Here is an 18,313-nt window from a genome sequence, read left to right on the forward strand (position 1 = left end):
CTTATAAACTGTTGCAAGTCTCTTTGAATACACAACAAGCACATTCAGAAATCTTTCTTTAGATTGAAAGTGCTGTTAGTCACAGTACTTGATTTTAATGCTGTTTGAAAAACATGCTGTGTGTATTTTAAAAAGGCTGTAGTTAATGTCTGTGAGAAGAAAGTTGGAAGTCCAGATAAGTTCACTAAAAATGCATTAAAGAATATAAATACATTATTTTAAAATGATCAGCTTTAAATTACAAAAAAATGTCACCTTTGGCTTCTTGAAACTGGAATTTTCATATATTCATACTTTGGGAATTGATCTGTGAATTGTACTCAAGATCTGCAGGTAAAGGAAGCCAGGTTGGAAAGAGAGTGATTTGTTATTGGGTGGGTTTCACTGTAAGATGCTCCTTGGTGTTGAAGCAGTTACTGATGTTTCAGTTCTGATTTCTCTCTAGATCCTGAGCAATTTGGGAGACCACCAGTTTCTCTTCATTGATTTGGCAATCATTTTGGTGGTTGTATTCACTAGTAAGTATTATGCTAAACTGCTGTTGGTGGCTTCTGTGAAGCAGTTTTTGCATTGTCAGATATTCTTTAAGCACTTACTGCTCATTGGAATAAGCACTGTGATGTGCAAAGGTAAGATGTTACAACTATTGCAGTATTTGTATTGGAAAAATAACAATAACCATTGTACTGAATCAGATTCACCTGTAGTTTGTGATATGTCCTTGTGCAAGAAGCAGGTCATGGGCGTAAGCTTAGAAAGGCAGTTCTTCACAATACAGGAAGTCAGAAATCTGGAGTGATGTAAGGAAAGTGTTGTTGGAATCAAAACAGTATTTGTTCCAGCATGATCTTTCTCAAATGTTTTGACTTCTTGTCTTATTAGTTGAACTTCTGTCCAGAAAGTGTCTATCTATCAAACTATCATCTAATGAAGTACTTCATTTCACCTGTGACCCTAGCACTCAGTTTACTGGTTAACACTAGAATTCTATTTTTCAAGCTCAGTGAAGCTGCTGCTTTGAAGTAATGGAGGACTACAACTGAGGAAGCTAGTTAACAAGTGCTTGTACCAGATAAATGGGAAATGTGCTGTAGAACCTTACAGTTGCCCTATCTGGAATTAGTCTGGGCACACTGCCGGTTACTTGTCACATGGTTTCTGTGTTGCCCCCAGCTGCCCAGTGCTACAAGGGGTAACCAGCTTACAAATGGCACTGTGGCATTCATGTAAGGTGGTACAATCTCGGTTGGGTGGTTTCACGTTTGCAGTTTGGGACTATGGAGGTGAATTTTCCAAGTGTAAAGTGTGAGATGTCATGAGGAAGCCATTTCAGTTCCACAGAGTATGAACAAGATAACTCTTGAAAATCATAATGATGCAATAGATGGTGTAAATTTTTTTCCCTTTTGCAGTGAGCCTGAACCCTGCTTGGAAGGAGCTAGTTGCGCAAAGGCCTCCATCAGGCCTTATCTCAGGTCCACTTCTGTGCTCCGTTTTGTCTCAGATCATCATCTGCCTTGTTTTCCAAACTGTTGGGTTTCTTTGGGTCAAGCAGCAGCCCTGGTTTGAACGTTGGACACCAGAATCTGAGTAAGTGTTTCAGTGATATTTTAAAGGATTTGGTATCAATCAAAAAGGAATCGCTGGTAATGCTGTTGCTTTTATCCACCATTTTGTAACTGCAGCTTTTCTGTTGCTGGCCATTAGTACCTAATGTACCTAAAAGCATGTACCTAATAAATAGATGCTGTCCAATGACTGAAATGCAGATTTGGGTCAGAGCCAGACTGCAGGGTCTGAAGATTCTTCAGACGTCTGAGATCAAAATTAGAAGTTCATGGTTGAGGCCTATTTTGACTCTTTTATACTTATAAAATTTTGTTTTCCTGTCTGAGTTCAAGTAAATTATATTTCTGAAAATGAAAGCAATTTCATATTTTGTTACTTTGCCGTATTTTCTTACCTGTCTCCCAAGTTTGTATAAAGTGACAGTCCCTAAACAGTTCATGAAGGGATTTTACCTGCTGAAAGCACAAAAGAAATTGAAGCACAGAATTCACAATTGCTGCCTCCCTGCGTCAGGCTTGAGCTAATTCTTACTATCTATAGTAGGTTTTCAGGATATGCTTTTTTAACCTACTGTAGTGATTTCTTTCATTATTCCTGCTAACAAGTAGGATTCAGCCTTCTTTGGCTTTTCTTCTTAACTCAGTCTTAAATGTTTATGTTGCAGTGCATGTAATATATTGGATGCCACAAACATCAGCTCTGCACACGGTGGGAACGAGACTCTTGATGATGAACATAACATTAAAAATTATGAAAACACAACTTTGTTTTTTATATCCAGCTTTCAGTACCTCATAGTTGCAATTGTCTTTTCAAAAGGAAAGCCCTTTAGACAACCATGCTACAAAAATTGTAAGTCCTTTCTTACTATATACAGTTACATATTTTAAGGTATCACATTATATGTAGTTAAGAAAAAAAATCCATGTCACTTTCTTTGCACGTACTCATCCATGGCTTGCTTCCAATTCCACATCCAGTTCAGCAGCAGTAAGTAGGAGAACATAGTACAATCATCCTCTGATAATCATAGTCAGAAATAGGGAAGTATCAAGCTGTGTATGGAGAAATTTGTGTTAATAATTATTTTGTTTCTGTAAGACTAGAATATCTATGTCTTCAAAGTAAATTACGTAAAATAAACTTCAAAAGAGGACTTGATTGAAAAATCCAGTTCACTTCAGTCAACTATTGCACTGGGTGAAGTTTTCTCATTGACTCGTGGCATTTCTGGTGGGTTGTTATGACTGAACTCCTTGCTTTTTGCACTAACCTAATCTTAAATTTGTTGGCATGTGTGTTTGCTGCATTTATTTGGTACTGTTAAATTATTTTCGAGGACGTACCTGGTACATTGTAGTAGATTATTACTTGGTTAGTCTGCAGAAATTTGAACTCATCACTCTGTTTTAACCTCGGTAGTAGAAAACTGTGAAAAAATGCTCAGTAGAAAGTTGGGTGCTTATTTGTGATCTAGTAACAAGAGTTTTTATTTGCTTTTGGCTCCGAGTTTATAAGTATGGACACAGATATAAGGCTCTGTAAGTCTGTACACCCATATATGTATATTACACAAATAAGGAGGAAATAAAGTAATGTTGCTTAGTTGACAGCTTGCTGTATATTTCCTTTTAAATCATTCTGGCTTGGTGGACGTAAGGTTTCTAAATCAACCAAGTCCAGCAAGTAAATACTTCAGTCTTCTTGCTCTATCTCTTTATGGCTCATAAAGAGCATGTAGCACAGCTTGTATTGCAAAAATATACCTGGGAGAAGATTATAGGTCAATAATATTTCCAGAGATTAATAAACCTGTGATACACACAAGACCTCTCTAAAACTCTGATTGAGGGATGGTTTGATTAAAGTACGTAAAATACTTTTTTTTTCTTTTTTCTTTTACAGTTCTGTTTGTTACTTCTGTGATAGTTCTCTATGTCTTCTTATTTTTCATCATGTTGCATCCCTCTGAACTTATTGACATGTCTTTTGAGGTAAGATTCAGCAGATGTGTCTGTACTTCCTGGGACAGCTGGCTGCCTCTTGGGGAAACTTGACCCTTCAGGGTTTTAACTTATGATTGTGGACAGGGGAGGTTGTTTCCTTGAAACCCGTGTATAGAGGCACAAGTGAAATGCTTAAATTAGTGTCCTCCTTTCTTGTTAAAACTTCATGTTGAATGTTCAACCGGAGGAGCGATGAAAGACCTTAAAATGTTCTCAGAGAGATAACAAGCATGAGAAGCAGGGTTTTGCAATAAGTATTAGTATTAATTACATCCAACTTTATGTGCCTATGCACTTGTGTATTTGTTTACATGTATGCATGAATTTATAACTTGGAGCCAGTTTTGAGTTCACGTTTTCACTACTTCATGTATGTGGTGTTAATGTCTTGCCAATTCTTCTCACAGCTCGTATGTGTGCCATATGAGTGGCGCCTGAGAATTCTCATCATTGTTATTGTCAATGCAATTGTATCCGTGCTGATGGAGGTAAGAAACTCACATGGAAAATACTTACTGTTGAGTGTTTCTCCTAGGCTGTAGGTTTGGTTTAGGTTTGTTTAGGTTCCACAGCATGCCAGTGGAAGTGGAGCAATGATTTTTAAATTTGCTTTTCTAAAAATGGCCTTCCAGGCTGGACTTAATGTGTCAAATGTTCTCTGTGTTAAAAGCATAACTTTAAAACCCATCTGATTCAAAAAAAAAAAAAAAGAAAAAAGAAAAGAAAAGAAAAAAAAAAAGAAAAGTAGTGAGGAGGGGAAAGTGAAAAGTTGAAAAAATTATTTCAACTATTTCATAGAATGCTCCATATTTATTTGTGTTGTTAAAGGATCTCAGAATAACATATCACTGCTGTATAAAATCCGTCAGGAAGCCCATCTTCATTCAGTTGCATCATACATGCATCTTACTGCTCAGAATAGTGCAGGTCTATCTGTTTAACTGCATAATCTGATCCAAGTGCAAAAGTAGAGATGTTTGAGCAGATCTGCTCTTTTCAGTCCCGAGCTTGTCCAGCATCAGTAGTTCTGGATGTTTTTTACCTCCTCTGCTCTGACTCTACAGTTAACGTGATCGGAAAATCAGCCTGTCTTTCATCCAGGTACCCTTCTGTAGTTTCTGAGAATCTGTGTTAACAGAGGCACATCTGCTAGATAGCCTGAATTCTTAGCCAGTCATTTAGTCCTGTGGTTAGTTCTTCCTGTTGAAATGACGCATTATTTCCAACCTGAACACATTTGGTTTTTGGTTGCAGCCAGTAGTCATTATTTTTCTTCTGCAAGATGAAGAAACCTTTAAACACTATCTTACCCACTGCAATTATCCATTTTTACTGCTAAGCATTTTCTGCAGCTTCTAGTCAGTTTTTCCATTACTGTGTGAGGGATTGCTATCAAGGTAACTAGAATAATGTTTGCTGGGATCATACTGCTTTGGCCTTTGAAGATGACTAATTATTAATTTTAATTTTCTTAATAATATTCTTAATAATATTCTTTCTGATTTATTCTTTCTGGAATTGATTTTCTTTCTGGTTGACTTAAGTTTTCCCTTCTATTCACAACATTACAAGTATCACAACATTAAAAGTAACATCAACTAAAGTTCTTGGGGTACTTTATCAAGTCTTTGAGTTCAGAATGTTGTTCCAAATATAAATTGCAAGGTATATTATTATATTCCCTCCTACTGGAATATAGATTTCATTGTTTTCGCATAGGTGGTAATAACCTGAGCTTTATGTCAATAGATAGAAATAACTTGTAGTTAGTTTTCAGCCCAATGATAAAGTTAATGAAAGGAAATAAATTACCTTACTTAACTTGCAGCTGAAAAAAGCTTTGTTCTGCAGAAGATCTTTCCAACTTCTGTAGGTCTGTAGATGTTTCACAAAAGTTCAGGTAGAAAGACTGATTTTTCACAGTGTGTTCCTCCACGTAGTGTGTGTCTGTTGAGGAAAAACGTTCATAAGGCTCTTCTCCTGGGCTTTGTCAGTTGCCACTTCAGTCTATAAACCTCTGAGCTTCTAGTAAACATGACCTAAGCAATGTATTTCCTGTGAAGCATTTGCTTTCCCCAAGTATTGCGAAACCCATCTCCTCTTCTTCCTCTGCAAGTTTTAGTTGGTATCTTTTCTAGTTACTGTTGTTAGCAGAACAACTTCTTAAGATGATGTGTCACATTCCTTTAAAATTGATTTTTCTATTTTTCTTGCTGTTACTACGTGCTGTAGTGGTGGAACAGAATCATGGAATTTAGTTTTCTTGACATTATTTGGAAGTGTTGCATCTGACTTTCTAAGCCTATTTATTCCACTTTCACTGTTGGCTGAATAGTTTCTTTAGACACTTGTTCTTTGTTCTGCTAAGACTAATTCCTTGGTAACTGCCCTGTAAATGCTTCATCGTGATGAGGTACATGGAATGACTGGGCCTTTCTTCTCTTATCACGCTTCCTATTTGATGCTCTTCTGTCTGATCCTGTGTAGTTTAATTGTTTCCAAAGCAGGAATGATTTCCAAATGTGTTTGTACCAAACCTGTTTTCTGAAACGCTTTGTGAAACTTCGGCTCCTTCCATGTGGATGCCAGACTAGATGTGCAGAGTGTTGCACATTCTTTGTACCAGGCATTAAAATCTGTTACAAAAGTCCAATTAGTCAGCTCCCTCTTTTCAATGGCAGAATTTAGGCAACTGTTAAACACAGATTCTATTTAGAGATCGGAGAGTCATAGACTGAAGGCCTTGAATGCCATGGTTCACACCTTCATAGCTGAGATTGGTCAGATGGGAATAATTAGATGTACAGAATAGAGTGCTCAGTTTCTGCCCTCTGTTCCAAAATCTGAAACAGCTCCTGCTGGTGGCTCAGATTTGTCACCCTCTGGAAGCTTTTCTGTGCATGCCACTGGTGTTTAAAGCAGACAGACAAAGCACAGCTACAGCGTGAAGTATGCTGAGATGTTTTCAGAATGACAGAATTGTAGGGGCTGGAAGGGATCTCTAGAGATCTAGTCCAACCCCCCTGCAAAGCAGGCCCCTGAGCAGGCTGCACAGATAGGTGTCAGGTGGGTCTTCAATATCTGCAGTGAAGGAGAGTCCCCAACCACCTGGGCAGCCTGTTACAGTGCTGAGATGTTCCAGTGCTTAAGGTGGTTTGAAGCAAAATGGCTTCAAGCAGTAAAGTCTGCGGTGCTTCACAGGGTGTGTTTTGGTTTTTTTTGGTGTTGAAACACATAAAGAACGTGTGTTTTTGTTTGTATCAGTGCATGCCGTTTTGGTCATTGCTACTTATTGATGATTTAAAGTATGTGTTCATATTCTTAAATTTCCTCTGAGCACAGAAATGAAAATGTTTATCACTTAAGTACTGACAGATAACATAAGCTCTCCGTTTTGCTTGGCACCGAATGATGTCTAACACAGTATTTCAGGTTTTATTTGTAATGTGCACACTAATAATCAGTGATCATTAGTTTCTTAACTCTTCCTACTCACTGCAATGTCTCACAGAATGTCCTCCTTGATATGATCCTTTGGAAGGTTGTGTTCAGTCGAGACAAACAAGGAGACTATCGCCTCACCATACCCCAGCCGCCTCAGGTTGGAGACGAGTATTTTGCTGTCTTCATTTGAGTGCATGCAGATTAACTCAGTTTTGTCTTTTTTATGATCTATAAGTGTCTGTTGCCTTATCTTAAGCTTAAGACTGTTTAGATTTCTCTAACCCGAGTTTTAGAAGGAAAGGCTTCTGGTTTTGCATTTCTCTCCTTGTTGACACAGAACTCAGCTCTTTGTGCAAGAGCTGAGAAGCAAACCCAGCGAATTGCTTTTAAGCCTATTCCCATTTTATCTTCAGTTTGCTTATTAGCAGATTTCATTGGCATTGTCATAGATAAGCATGATAGGTCTGGGAGTGTCTTGATTTGCTTGGAAGCAGTGCTGCTGACTCTGAGCATAATCCAGCTCTTTACTAGTTTGTTTTTGATGATTTTAGAACAGTAATTGATAGCTTGCAAAAATTGAAGAAAAAATAGTAGATAGAAGTCCATTATCTCTACTACAGGTGGTTTAGTAGGCTTGAGGGGAAAAAAAGCTGCTTTTCAGTTGACTGTGAGTTTTAGTCAAGTCTGCCCCTTTGTCATTAATACACAAAGGAAATGTGTGTGAATCCTGTAGAAACTGGCTTTTTCTGTGTTAAGCCTCTGACTTCCTGCTTTTAGCTGGTTGTACTTGCTAAGAACTAGTGGTTTATTTTCAGCATTAAATTTTATTTAAAGAATTCACTTCAGGAGTGCATTTGCCCTTCCTGGGCTCTTCAAGAACAAATTGCTGTGTGCTCACTGAAGAATAGAGGTTGTGCCTTAAGACTCAGATTCAGTTCACCAATTTATAGTCATTGAGAGCATGAAGAAAACCATCTAGAATATATCTCCATAGAAAAGTAATCCATACAGACTCTAGATACTGAGAAGTGAGAGGAATTGAGCCTTGAGAATGTAGAATTTCTTTTCTCCAGCTACTTAAGTTATGTATGTTTAGAACTAGAAGGTGAAAAACAGGACAGAAAACTTAAGTTCAGTAATTTTGTCTGTTTCTGCAGCTATTTTACCTGTCTGTAGGACTTTTTTTCCCACTGTTGAATGCACTGTTAGGTCTCCCAGTATCAGCAAGTTAAATTCTGCCTCTTGTGGCTGGCTGGATGCCTTCAATTAAACAAGTAATTGTCAAAAAGTGTCTGGAGAATCTTTAGTAATTTTACTAAATTTTATAGACTCTTATTCTTCAATGGTGGCATCATTAAATAGTTATCGTTATACCCCTGTTTATTAAAACTGTTATAAGATATGCATGAAAGCTGCTGTGGACCTTAAATGTTACTATAATGTAGAACAGTTGTTTTTTCTTAACGTGCTTGACATATCATTGCTGCTGTAGTGTAGAAGAGATGACTTGACAGAAGAGCTTCTGTTCTGTACTTTCTAGGTCTAGCAGTCACACAAGAAAATTAGCAGCTTTTTGTTTAGTGATCTACTGTGTTGTTACATTAATTCTTATATGGTATTCTAATTTTAAAATCTGTTCCCTTCTGCAGGAGGCTGTGGATCATTGTGGAGTCTGTTTCCTTTCTTCCCTGTTTGGCTATAGAGAGAAGGCACCAAAAGCCAAGTATATGCATCTAGCTCAGGAACTGCTGGTTGATCCAGAATGGCCACCAAAACCCAGAACAACAACAGAAGCTAAAGTACCATCCCAAGAGAATGGCTCGTATCAAATCATCACTTTAACATAACGGTGGACCCTATGGCATGTGTCTTTAGGAGAACTGAGAAGAATGTAACTTTCAGGCTTTATTTGAAATTGCGGTATCCTACACTTTTAAGTTCTAATCCCGATTTTTCCAGCTGTTTCATCTCTCTGAACCCAAAGTTCAGAGCCTGACATTTTATGGCTGTACATTTTAAAAATGTAGGCTACCTTAGGCAGAACAAAAATGATTGTTTCCTTCCCCCTTCTTTCAAACTCATTATTCCTTAATGAGATGTATTGGAAGAGTTAAACTGCAGGGCAGTTGAAGAGGTTCCTTTTGTTTGCCTGAAGTATCTCAATCATTGTTCTGATTTCCTTACAGGGACACGTGTTAATTGTAAGGCCTATGATGTAATGGTTTCATGATAGCACTAGAGGCATGTAATAACTTTGTCATACCCTTATTTGTTTTGTTTTCTAACATTCACTGCTGAAAAGCTTTGTGCCCCAAGGGGTGCTAAAGTTTTGTTGTGTGTACCTCTAAGTTTGTCCCTGCTGGTAAGGAGTGTTTCCAGCTGTAAATGTTTGGATTTGAAGTTTAGTTTTTTAGTCTACCACAGCAGGAATTGGGGATGCTGCAGAAGCAATATGCTCTGTGCTCAAGAAGAAAGCATGTTCCTTTTGAGTGGGTTCTTAGCTGCTTTCCTCGCTAATCCTTGAGAAGGACTTCAGTGGAGTTCAGAGGAGGAGGCATTTTCCATACTCTCAAAGTTTTCAGAGAATCTAACACTGCTGTCTCATATTTTAGTGTCCTTAGCTATGCATTTCTCCACAGACCTTGTTTTTTTCCAGCAGATGGGCTGGATTATCACTTTGTGGACCATGTTTTATTTGTAAATCTTAAATAGTTTTCCTATTATCTTGAAGTAGTAAGGCCAGAGCTGTTGCTGCAATTGGGTGTAGTGGGAGGGAGGAATCTTTTCACATGCCCATGCTTGGATTTGTGCGTGTTAAGAACGTACGAATTTCAACGAGGCTGTTAGTGACTTAAAGTTGCTTAAGCACTATATGATTATTATTATGAGACAAAATTAAGAGAAAATAGATGAGTTAAAATCTGCAGAGCTATGAAGCTTATAATGGATATCATTTTAAAAAAAAAAAAACACCAAGAAAACAAAACCTTGTGTCACTAATAATGCTGCTTAAGCACTTGGTCTGGCGATGCATCACTTTGCCAGTAGGTGGTGTCAAAACACAAGACCACTAGAAAAATAGATCTGCAAGAATGTAGAAGTAGGCATGGTTTATTTTGTTGTTGTTTATTCGAATAATGGACAAAGTACTTCTCTCCAAACCATCTTCAGCTTGCTGAACTTTCAGAGAAATCTATGGTGTCTTTGAGAAGATGATAACAATACTGACTTTGATCAGTCTGTTCTGGCCAGGTGAAACCGACTGATTCGTACTCCTTCCTTTGAGAAGGGATCTCAGATCCAGAGAAGTAATCATGCTTTAGAGAAGGAACTCGTGTCCTTCAGAGGACTTGTGGGGAGAATAGAAGGAGGGCCCTGGCTATCTCTCACTGGCTGGCATTAATTTGAATTATGTGCATTCTGATTTGATTTTTTTAAATTCCTGTGGAGATGATTCCAGAGTTATTCTAATAAATTGATTTTTTTATTCAGGTTGTGCCTAATTTCCCTGTGCTGTGCTGTAGGGCAGCATAGGCAGCATCCCCCCACTGCTCACATTACAGTTTCTGCAGTGTTGAATGTGCTGTGCCAATGGGGAATTTTTAGTGGTGCTAAATGGTTTGGAAGACTTTTGCTGGAACTTGGGGGTTTCAGCTATTAGCACTGCTCATAAATATGCTTCTGTGCTATCCGCCAGTCCAGCTGTCAACTCTTTTCCTGATATTTTTGTTTGTTTTTGGGGGTGGAGTGAGAATAAGGGGGAAGTGGTTTTCTTAGCGTTCATTCACCAGAGCGATGTAAAAGTCGTATTTTCCTGGCTTCTCAGTGTCACAAACATCGCACAGCATTGGTAGCTTTAAGGGGTCTGAGATCATGGACAAACTCATTGATCATGAACCTAAGTCAGTTGGCCAGTTTTTGACAGTGCTGATTTTATGAAATCTCTGCAGCACGGAGTAATCGATGAAGAATAAATAATTCTAAGCTGCGTAAGTAGCATTCAAATCTAAAGAAATCTGCTTTAGCTTACAGCTGTTGTGAAGCTTTGCATCTTGGACCTGGGAGCCCTTCAACGCATAAGCTGCTGTGCTTCGTTTCCTTGATCATTTTAGATTGGTTGTTCCATCAGAAGTGAAAGAATGAGAAGTCGTTCCCTTTGATATGCTTTTGCTTCACGCTTTCTCTGATCTGCTGATTTCTCTCAGCTTATTTGGTTTATGAAGCTAACATTTCAATCATTATTCTAATTTGTTAGGTGTACGTATTGGGTGAGGAGGGAATGACTTATTCTTGTTTCCAGAGAACATGCTAGGGAGCTCTTATTAATAAAACCAGAATTGCCATGTGTTCTCTACCTAACTGAGTGGTTAATGGGTCACGAACCTGTTGCACTTGAACGTTTTGCAAATGGATGCTAGTTTCTTCAAGGTTTGCATTCAGAATCAGTGAATGTTCTTGAGGTTGCATGCTTGAGCTCTGACCTATTTGCTTCTGCCATCTAGTCCAGGATAATAAATCAGCTTTTCCTAGAACTTCTCTTGTTGTAATGGCAGCCACAAAATAAGCTTTTGCATCCTCTACAATTACTGGGATCAATGCCTTTCTGCCCAAGAGCTGAATTTGGCCACCTATAATTTTTCTCATTTTGAGCAGTTTAGTTTTTCTGGTTTTCAGAAATGCATGCAACTGCTCTGATGTAAGATGAAATTCATGTTGTAGTGAAAAATCTCTTCTAGTGTTCATCTTGGAAGTCTAAATTTGGACAAACAGACCAATTTGGTGAGCTCCAATAGATATTTAGTAGACATTTTCTTCCTGCTGTATATTTGGGCCTTATGTTGAGGAGTTTGATTTATTATTAAATTATTTGTGTATGTAGGCTTTAATCTGTACGTATTTTACTTTGATGTATTAGGATTTGTAAATAAACTGATTTTTAAATATAATTTATACACATACTTAAAGGACTGGTCTACCCAGACGAGCAATTGCTAAGTAATAAATGTTACTTTTTAGAATTAAATTGCAAGATCATTAAATTGTATATCCCTCAGGGTTATTTTTAAAGGTTTTTTTTCTTCCCTTTGGACTTCATTAGCAGTCACTAGTTTCACATAATATAGAGCTAAATCTACTGTAGAAAGAAAATGCTGCGACCAGCGCTCGAGTAGAAGCAGTTCAAACACCCACAGAACTGGCTGTCCACATTCATTGTAACTTTAAATTGGGAACTTTTACTGTTGCACTTTTAAGAAGTTGTTGAATTTTTGATTCTATTTATTTTTTTCCTTTGTGAAGATTGCGCTCAGCAGGCACCCCGAACTGGGGGAGCACTCCTGCACTGCGTGTGTGGATACATACAGTACCATAGTAAGCAGATGTGGAGTCCTTTTTCTTATGCTGCAAATGTTTACTGCTCATGTTGGTCATCATTGCAAGAGCTGAAGTTCTGTAGGATTTCTCCCATGAAATTCTGAATTGTAAACTTAGGTTTTTGTATGTCTAAGGGAAAGCTGGGGGGTTTTGACAGTTTTTAAGTCTTGAATATGTTGATTTTATACAGTAAAGCTTCAGGTTTTTAGATCTATTTTCAACAAACTGCATCTTCTTTGATAATTACGTGAGCTGGAAATTACTCAACTCATCATGAATTCCTCAGTCCTAATACAGATTAAAAGAATCATCATTACAGCACTCTCTAGAAGCTCAGCCTCCTTTTTGTTTTTAAACCTGAAATGATTCTGCATCTTTGTATTTAAAATATGTATTGCTGCTCTAGAATGGTACCTTGTCAAGAGGCATACATAAATAATTGTATAATAGAATTGTAAATAGTCTTGTAAATCATTTTTGTGACTGAAGCTCTTTGAAAATAAAATTAAAGCAAACAGATATTTTAACTCTTTTCATTAGTTTCATGAAATTCTTTTTAATCACTCGTTATACAATTAAATCTAATGCAGGGGGTGCCAAAGAACGTAGGTTTAACTCCTGCTGATGTCACGAATTTTCCTATTCAGATCCTTCATGTTCTTGAAGCTGGGAGCAGCGCAGGAAGCGTCCACGTGCTGGCGGTGTGTGACAGTGCTGCTACCTGTGTCAGGGTAACATGATCTCACTTTCACCTGGTGGCTTATGAAAGCCACTTAAAAGCCAGACCTGGGAGGTGAGAGATTCATTCCCACCCTCTCTATCCAAATGGTCTTTGTGGCCTTTGCAGTGTGAGATGCATTATCTGAAAAAGATTCTTGCATGAATTCTCCTAGTTGTGAGCTGTTGCTGTTGTCACAGTCATCTTCAGAAAAACCGTGCTGCAGTGAAGGCATCTTTTCCACCTTGCAGCTCATGCTGTGTTTAAACATTTATTGACAGTGCATGTTACTTCCAGTTTGAAGACAAGGTGTTTCAAATGCCTGGTTAACAAAGGACTTAATTTCAAAAACTTTCAAGCGAAGATTCTGGTAACTTACAGCTTTTCTCTCTTCAGAATCTTTCAGGCTTTAGGTTTCGTTGGTCTGTGAGTGTAGAAGACCCAAAGGAAGAACAGAAGCCCAATGGATCAGCTCCAGTCTGCTTAGCCAAAGCATTCCTCACATTGCTTTGACTCCAATCCTGTGAGAAGGTAAAAAAGCAGCCTTGTGAAGGTACATATCAATTGCATTTGATTGTTTGAAATGGCTGCATTTCTTCCTACAGAATTTAATGCATCTGTTTAGTAGACTGCTGTGAAGCGTCTAACAGGTTTGAAAATTCTTTCCAATCATAATTCATTCAGGAATTCAGATTTCTGACTAACCAAATTTGTATTGTGCTGGTTAAGGTCCATGTTGTGCTGTCAGACGTACCTTGTGTTGTTGGATTTGTTGAGACTTCAGATTTTCTCCTGTTTCCTGAATGATCTCAACTTCTCCTTTAGGAGTTTCATACAACCTGTGCAAACTAGTTGCTTCCACAGCTTGTTGTAGGCAAAATCTGCTTTGAAGCTTGAAACGTTCATTTGCTGTTCACAGCAGTTAGCAGATGTGAGTGAAGCATTGTTATCTAGAGGATGCATTTTGCTGTTTCACTTTCCATTTCAAGAGCAGAGTCATGGTGAAGCCTGATTGCCTGCTGTGCTTCTAAGAAGATCCTCTAAAAAGCAGAGAAGTTTCTAAGGCAGAGTTCAAAACTCTTTCTTGCATGTTTCCAAATTAATTTGAGGATAAACAAGAAAGTTAGCAACCATGAATGCAGTTATGAATGATGGCAATTAGGAGGCGAGATAAGATTCCCAGATTGTATGGCAGCTTCTTGTTTGACATAAAGAGAACTTTGGAAGTTTGGTATCTTGAGGCTTTTTTTTCCTGACTTACTGTGTCATTCAAAGAGCTCTGGAAAGCCCAGTGAGAGCGAGCTTTGCAGCACCACGCTGCCGGTTGATAACGCCACGTGCCCTTTGCTTTCCTTCTCTAGGAAGAGATGCTAATTTTACCAGCCTTCAGTTCCCCGAACCAAACCAAGAATGTATTTTTTTTAATTCTCCCTGTTAGTTTTCCTTTGACGCAGCAGCTGGGTTTGATCGATAGTTTTCTGCTCTTGTCATCAGTTCAGGCACAAGAGAAGCACGTGAGAATTTGAGACCACTGTCCCCTTTCAGCCCTACTTACTCCTTTTTGAGGGGTCAGGTTTGTACCCAGGTCTGTCTGTCGGGTTCGTCTCAGCGAGCTTCATCCCCGTCCCTTAAAAAGCAGCAATAAATGTGGGTGTGCTGGGATGGTGTTCTCCCATCGTGGTGGTCTTAGTGCTGAAGACTGACATAGTTACAGCAATTCCAGTCCTGTCTGTGGCAATCTCAGCTGCTGCTTCTCCTGTGCTTCAGCCAGTTCCTTGATGTTCAGGTTTCTAATGTACTTGGACTTGTTGATTTCACTAAGGAAGTAAATGTAAACTGTGAAGGGTTTATGTTTGACTCGGTCTTTCAAATATTATCATTACAGCTACAATGGTTTAATGATTGCTTTCCTGTTCGGGAACTGATGCAACTTTCAGAGTTTTGACTGTGTTTCATGCTGACCTACCTTTATTCATCCAGCTTTCTAGCCGAGGTCATAACACTTCATTCCTTTCCTTTCATTATCTATAATACTTCTGGTAATGTGGAGTACTGTGAAGTTGTTCAAGTGAGACTTGCTGATTATCAGAGGCTTATTGCCGTCCTTTGTTAGATAAGCTCTTGTGTATTTTTTTCAAAAATAGCCTGTTGCTCCATGTGTGTTCTTGAGCTTTTCCAAGCAGCAATCGCTTCCAAGTGCTGAGAAATGGTTTTACAGAGCTGTGCGGTGTGTTGAATTTGACCATATAATATTGCAAGAGTTGTAGGATGCCCTTTTTACCTCTGTTATCTGTTTTTGCATGCTGAAACTATACTTTTAGATAACCAACAATAAAAATATTATTGGTGCAGGGCTGTCTGATCTTTTAAGACTTTCTCTGTACAACTTAGCAGTGATACCTTTCAGTTCAAATAAATACGTCCTTTGACTATTTAAGCAGTTTCATTGTGATTCTCATATGCTTTAGTCATCCTTGGCTAGTACAAATATTAATAAGGAGTACTTGATTTACAGAAGAGCTTTATCTGTACTTCTCAGTGTAAGCTGAACTCCTTCGAAACATTTGCAGTCAGCAGCAGTAGATTTTGAAGTTGGTTTTCAAGCCAAGAGAAATTTCAGATTTTATGGTGTATTCCTACAGCTTTGTCTGCTGTGTTTCTAGCTGCCTGTGATCAAATCCTGACACTCTCTCATCTCTTGTAACAGCTGATGTTTCTGGTGCTTCAGCAAGAATGTTGGTGATTCGTTTGTCAGTAGTGATCAAGCTTTTCTTCCAGCTGGAGGCATCTGTTTGTCCTGAGAAATGCGACTGCTCTTTCAAAAATGCGATTCATTGCTCTGGTCCTCACATAAAAGACCTGGAATCATTAAATCTTCCTTGCAATATGACAAAAATTCACATAACAGACACTAACGTAACGTACGTGCGGGATGTTTTTGCTGGGATGGGAGAACTGCAGCATCTCATCTTGTCTTCAAACAACATCGCTCTGATTTCACCACTGGCATTTAAAGGCTTGAGAAGGCTGAAGGCCCTCAAACTGCTAGATAACAATCTGGTTGAACTTCCTCCAGAAGTGTTCAATGACACAGTACAACTTCAGCAACTGATCATTGAAAATAACAGGCTGAAATCCATCCAAGAGAATCTGTTTGACAGACTAAGCAGTTTGGAGGAGCTTTTCTTGAACAAAAACCAACTCAGAACACTTCCCAGTGGTGTGCTGAAGAAACTTGCCAAACTCAAAGTACTGAATTTGTCAAGAAATTCTTTGGCAGTTCTGCCTAGAAATATATTTAGTGCATTAACTAAGCTCGAGAAGCTGATGCTGTACTTTAACAGGCTCTCTTCAATAGAGTCTGGTATATTTGATAGCCTGAGGGAGCTGCTGGAACTCTTTCTGCATTCCAATGACATTCAGTCTATTGCCCCTGATGTATTTCATCACCTTCATAAACTTAGAAGCCTAACGCTCTCCAGAAACAAGCTTGAGATTTTGCCCCCTGGGCTCTTTCTGCACTTGCGTGATCTGTCTAAACTGACCTTATATGGGAACCCACTGAAGTCTCTTCCAGAAGTGTTGTTTGGAGAAATGAGGAATCTTGGTAGCCTGTGGCTGTATCACACAAAGCTCTCAACGATACCAGATTTTGTATTCAGTAACTTGACAAATTTGGAGCTTCTTGTGCTGAGTTTTAATCCGGAGCTTAGTGTTCTTCCTGAGAATGTGTTCAGCGGTCTGAGAGAACTGCGCGGCCTTTCTCTGCACACAAATAATATTTCCAGTCTGCCAGAGGGCATCTTCCAGAGCCTTCAGAAACTGCAGAACGTTTCCCTTTTCAGTTCCAGGCTTCAAGTCCTCCCAAGAAGCCTCTTCCATAATCTCAAGCACCTCCAGAAAGTTTACCTCAATAGTACTGAGCTGCGGTCTCTTCCTGAAGATCTATTTACCACTTTACCTGAGCTGCAAGAAGTCTACCTTGATGACAACCCTTGGAAATGTGATTGCCAAATTCTTGGCTTCCGAGAGTGGCTCCAGAGGAGCACAGAGGTCGTAAAAGAAGCACAGTCTCTAATGTGTGACAGCCCACTCTCATTAAGGAACATTTCTCTTCTGGCTCTAACAGATCACCATCTGAAGTGCCTGCCAACCACAGCCATTACATACCAGATGTTCAAGTCAACTTATTCCCAGACTTCGACTTCTCTTATGATGGAGCACTTGAAATCATCTTGGGAGACAACTGTACCAGCAGTGTCTGACACAGATACCGGCACACCTACATCGGTTCCAGGTGTAAGAGCAGCTCCAGGTTTTACCTATTCACACATTGAAGATATTGAAGGCTCTGGCTCTCATTTCTTAGATGTTCCAACTCAAACTTCTCCCAACATCATAGAAACCAACAGCGTCAGAAGAACAGTTGTGACTACTCTTGCCCAGTGGGACGAATTACCTGCTTACAGGAGTACCCAGCCCTATTTTAATACCAGAATTGTTTGTTGTCAGCTGTTCTTGTGCCTTCACAGTTTGATTTTAGCTCTCCAGATTGTCATCATTCTGCTCAGTCTGTATGTGGTGGTTAAAACCAGGCAACTCTTGCACTCCAGACATGTTCCTGCTCAGCCTGTAGTTCTCATAAAATTTGTAAAGAAAGGATTAGAAACGTTGCAATGAAAGCATTTTGGACAGTTGGCTTGGTTCTCCACAGCAAGGACCATGAACACTTTGTCTCTACAGTATAACGAAAATGTGCTTTTATCTACGTTTGCCAAAAGTGACTGCAGTCACTGCACACTGCGATGGCACTTGGTGTGCAAAACACAGATGGGGAGCTGAAAGAAAATCCACGTCCACCTGCACACACAGCTCTGCACTTCAGTCAGTGTGCTGCCGCCTTCCTGCATTGCACTGCTGCCCTGCCCTGGCTGCTGTGCTCACACCACGGCCGTGGATGCGGCCCCTCCACGTGATGGCTTGTGAGAGGGAGCTCTCCGTGGGTGAGGAAAACATGCAAACAGCACAGGGAGGTTTACACGGGAGCACAGCTTTAACTGTTGTTTAAAGGTTGCCTGGAGTACTCCAAATATTATTATGCCTCACATTGCCTGCAGTGTTTTGTGTCCTTATTGAGAAAACAAACAGTATTCTTGGGAGGACATGCTGGAAAATAGCTTTTAAAAAGAGCAGGAGAGGGAGG

The 18,313-nt window shown here is 39.2% G+C and overlaps 2 protein-coding genes across 5 annotated transcripts in view; both read left to right on the forward strand.

Moving 5' to 3' along the window:
• Positions 1–12,924, forward strand: part of ATP13A3 (ATPase 13A3) — a 54,300-nt gene extending 41,376 nt beyond the window's left edge. For 3 of the 4 annotated variants that reach the window (XM_052686987.1, XM_052686988.1, XM_052686985.1), the window contains 7 exons: positions 446–518; positions 1,413–1,590; positions 2,234–2,421; positions 3,475–3,563; positions 3,983–4,063; positions 7,087–7,176; positions 8,669–12,924. In XM_052686987.1, coding sequence (XP_052542947.1) covers positions 446–518; positions 1,413–1,590; positions 2,234–2,421; positions 3,475–3,563; positions 3,983–4,063; positions 7,087–7,176; positions 8,669–8,866 — 897 coding nt within the window. In that variant the 3' untranslated portion in view covers positions 8,867–12,924. The remainder of the gene's footprint in view (positions 1–445; positions 519–1,412; positions 1,591–2,233; positions 2,422–3,474; positions 3,564–3,982; positions 4,064–7,086; positions 7,177–8,668) is intronic. The other variant, XM_052686984.1, reaches the window with a different exon arrangement.
• Positions 12,925–13,034: 110 nt separating this feature from the next.
• Positions 13,035–18,221, forward strand: LOC128082650 (platelet glycoprotein V-like). The gene is made up of 2 exons (XM_052686999.1): positions 13,035–13,663; positions 15,818–18,221. The coding sequence occupies exon 2, from the start codon at positions 15,844–15,846 to the stop codon at positions 17,788–17,790; it is 1,947 nt and encodes a 648-aa protein (XP_052542959.1). The 5' UTR covers positions 13,035–13,663; positions 15,818–15,843; the 3' UTR covers positions 17,791–18,221.
• The last annotated feature ends 92 nt before the right edge of the window (positions 18,222–18,313 follow it).

This window comes from Tympanuchus pallidicinctus, unplaced genomic scaffold (assembly GCF_026119805.1).
Source record: "Tympanuchus pallidicinctus isolate F22 unplaced genomic scaffold, pur_lepc_1.0 scaffold22, whole genome shotgun sequence".
NCBI classification, from domain to species: domain Eukaryota; kingdom Metazoa; phylum Chordata; class Aves; order Galliformes; family Phasianidae; genus Tympanuchus; species Tympanuchus pallidicinctus.

What these genes read in the sequence shown, in the direction of transcription:
- LOC128082650 (XM_052686999.1), top strand. Translation starts at nt 15,844, where the DNA reads ATGTTGGTGATTCGTTTGTCAGTAGTGATCAAGCTTTTCTTCCAGCTG.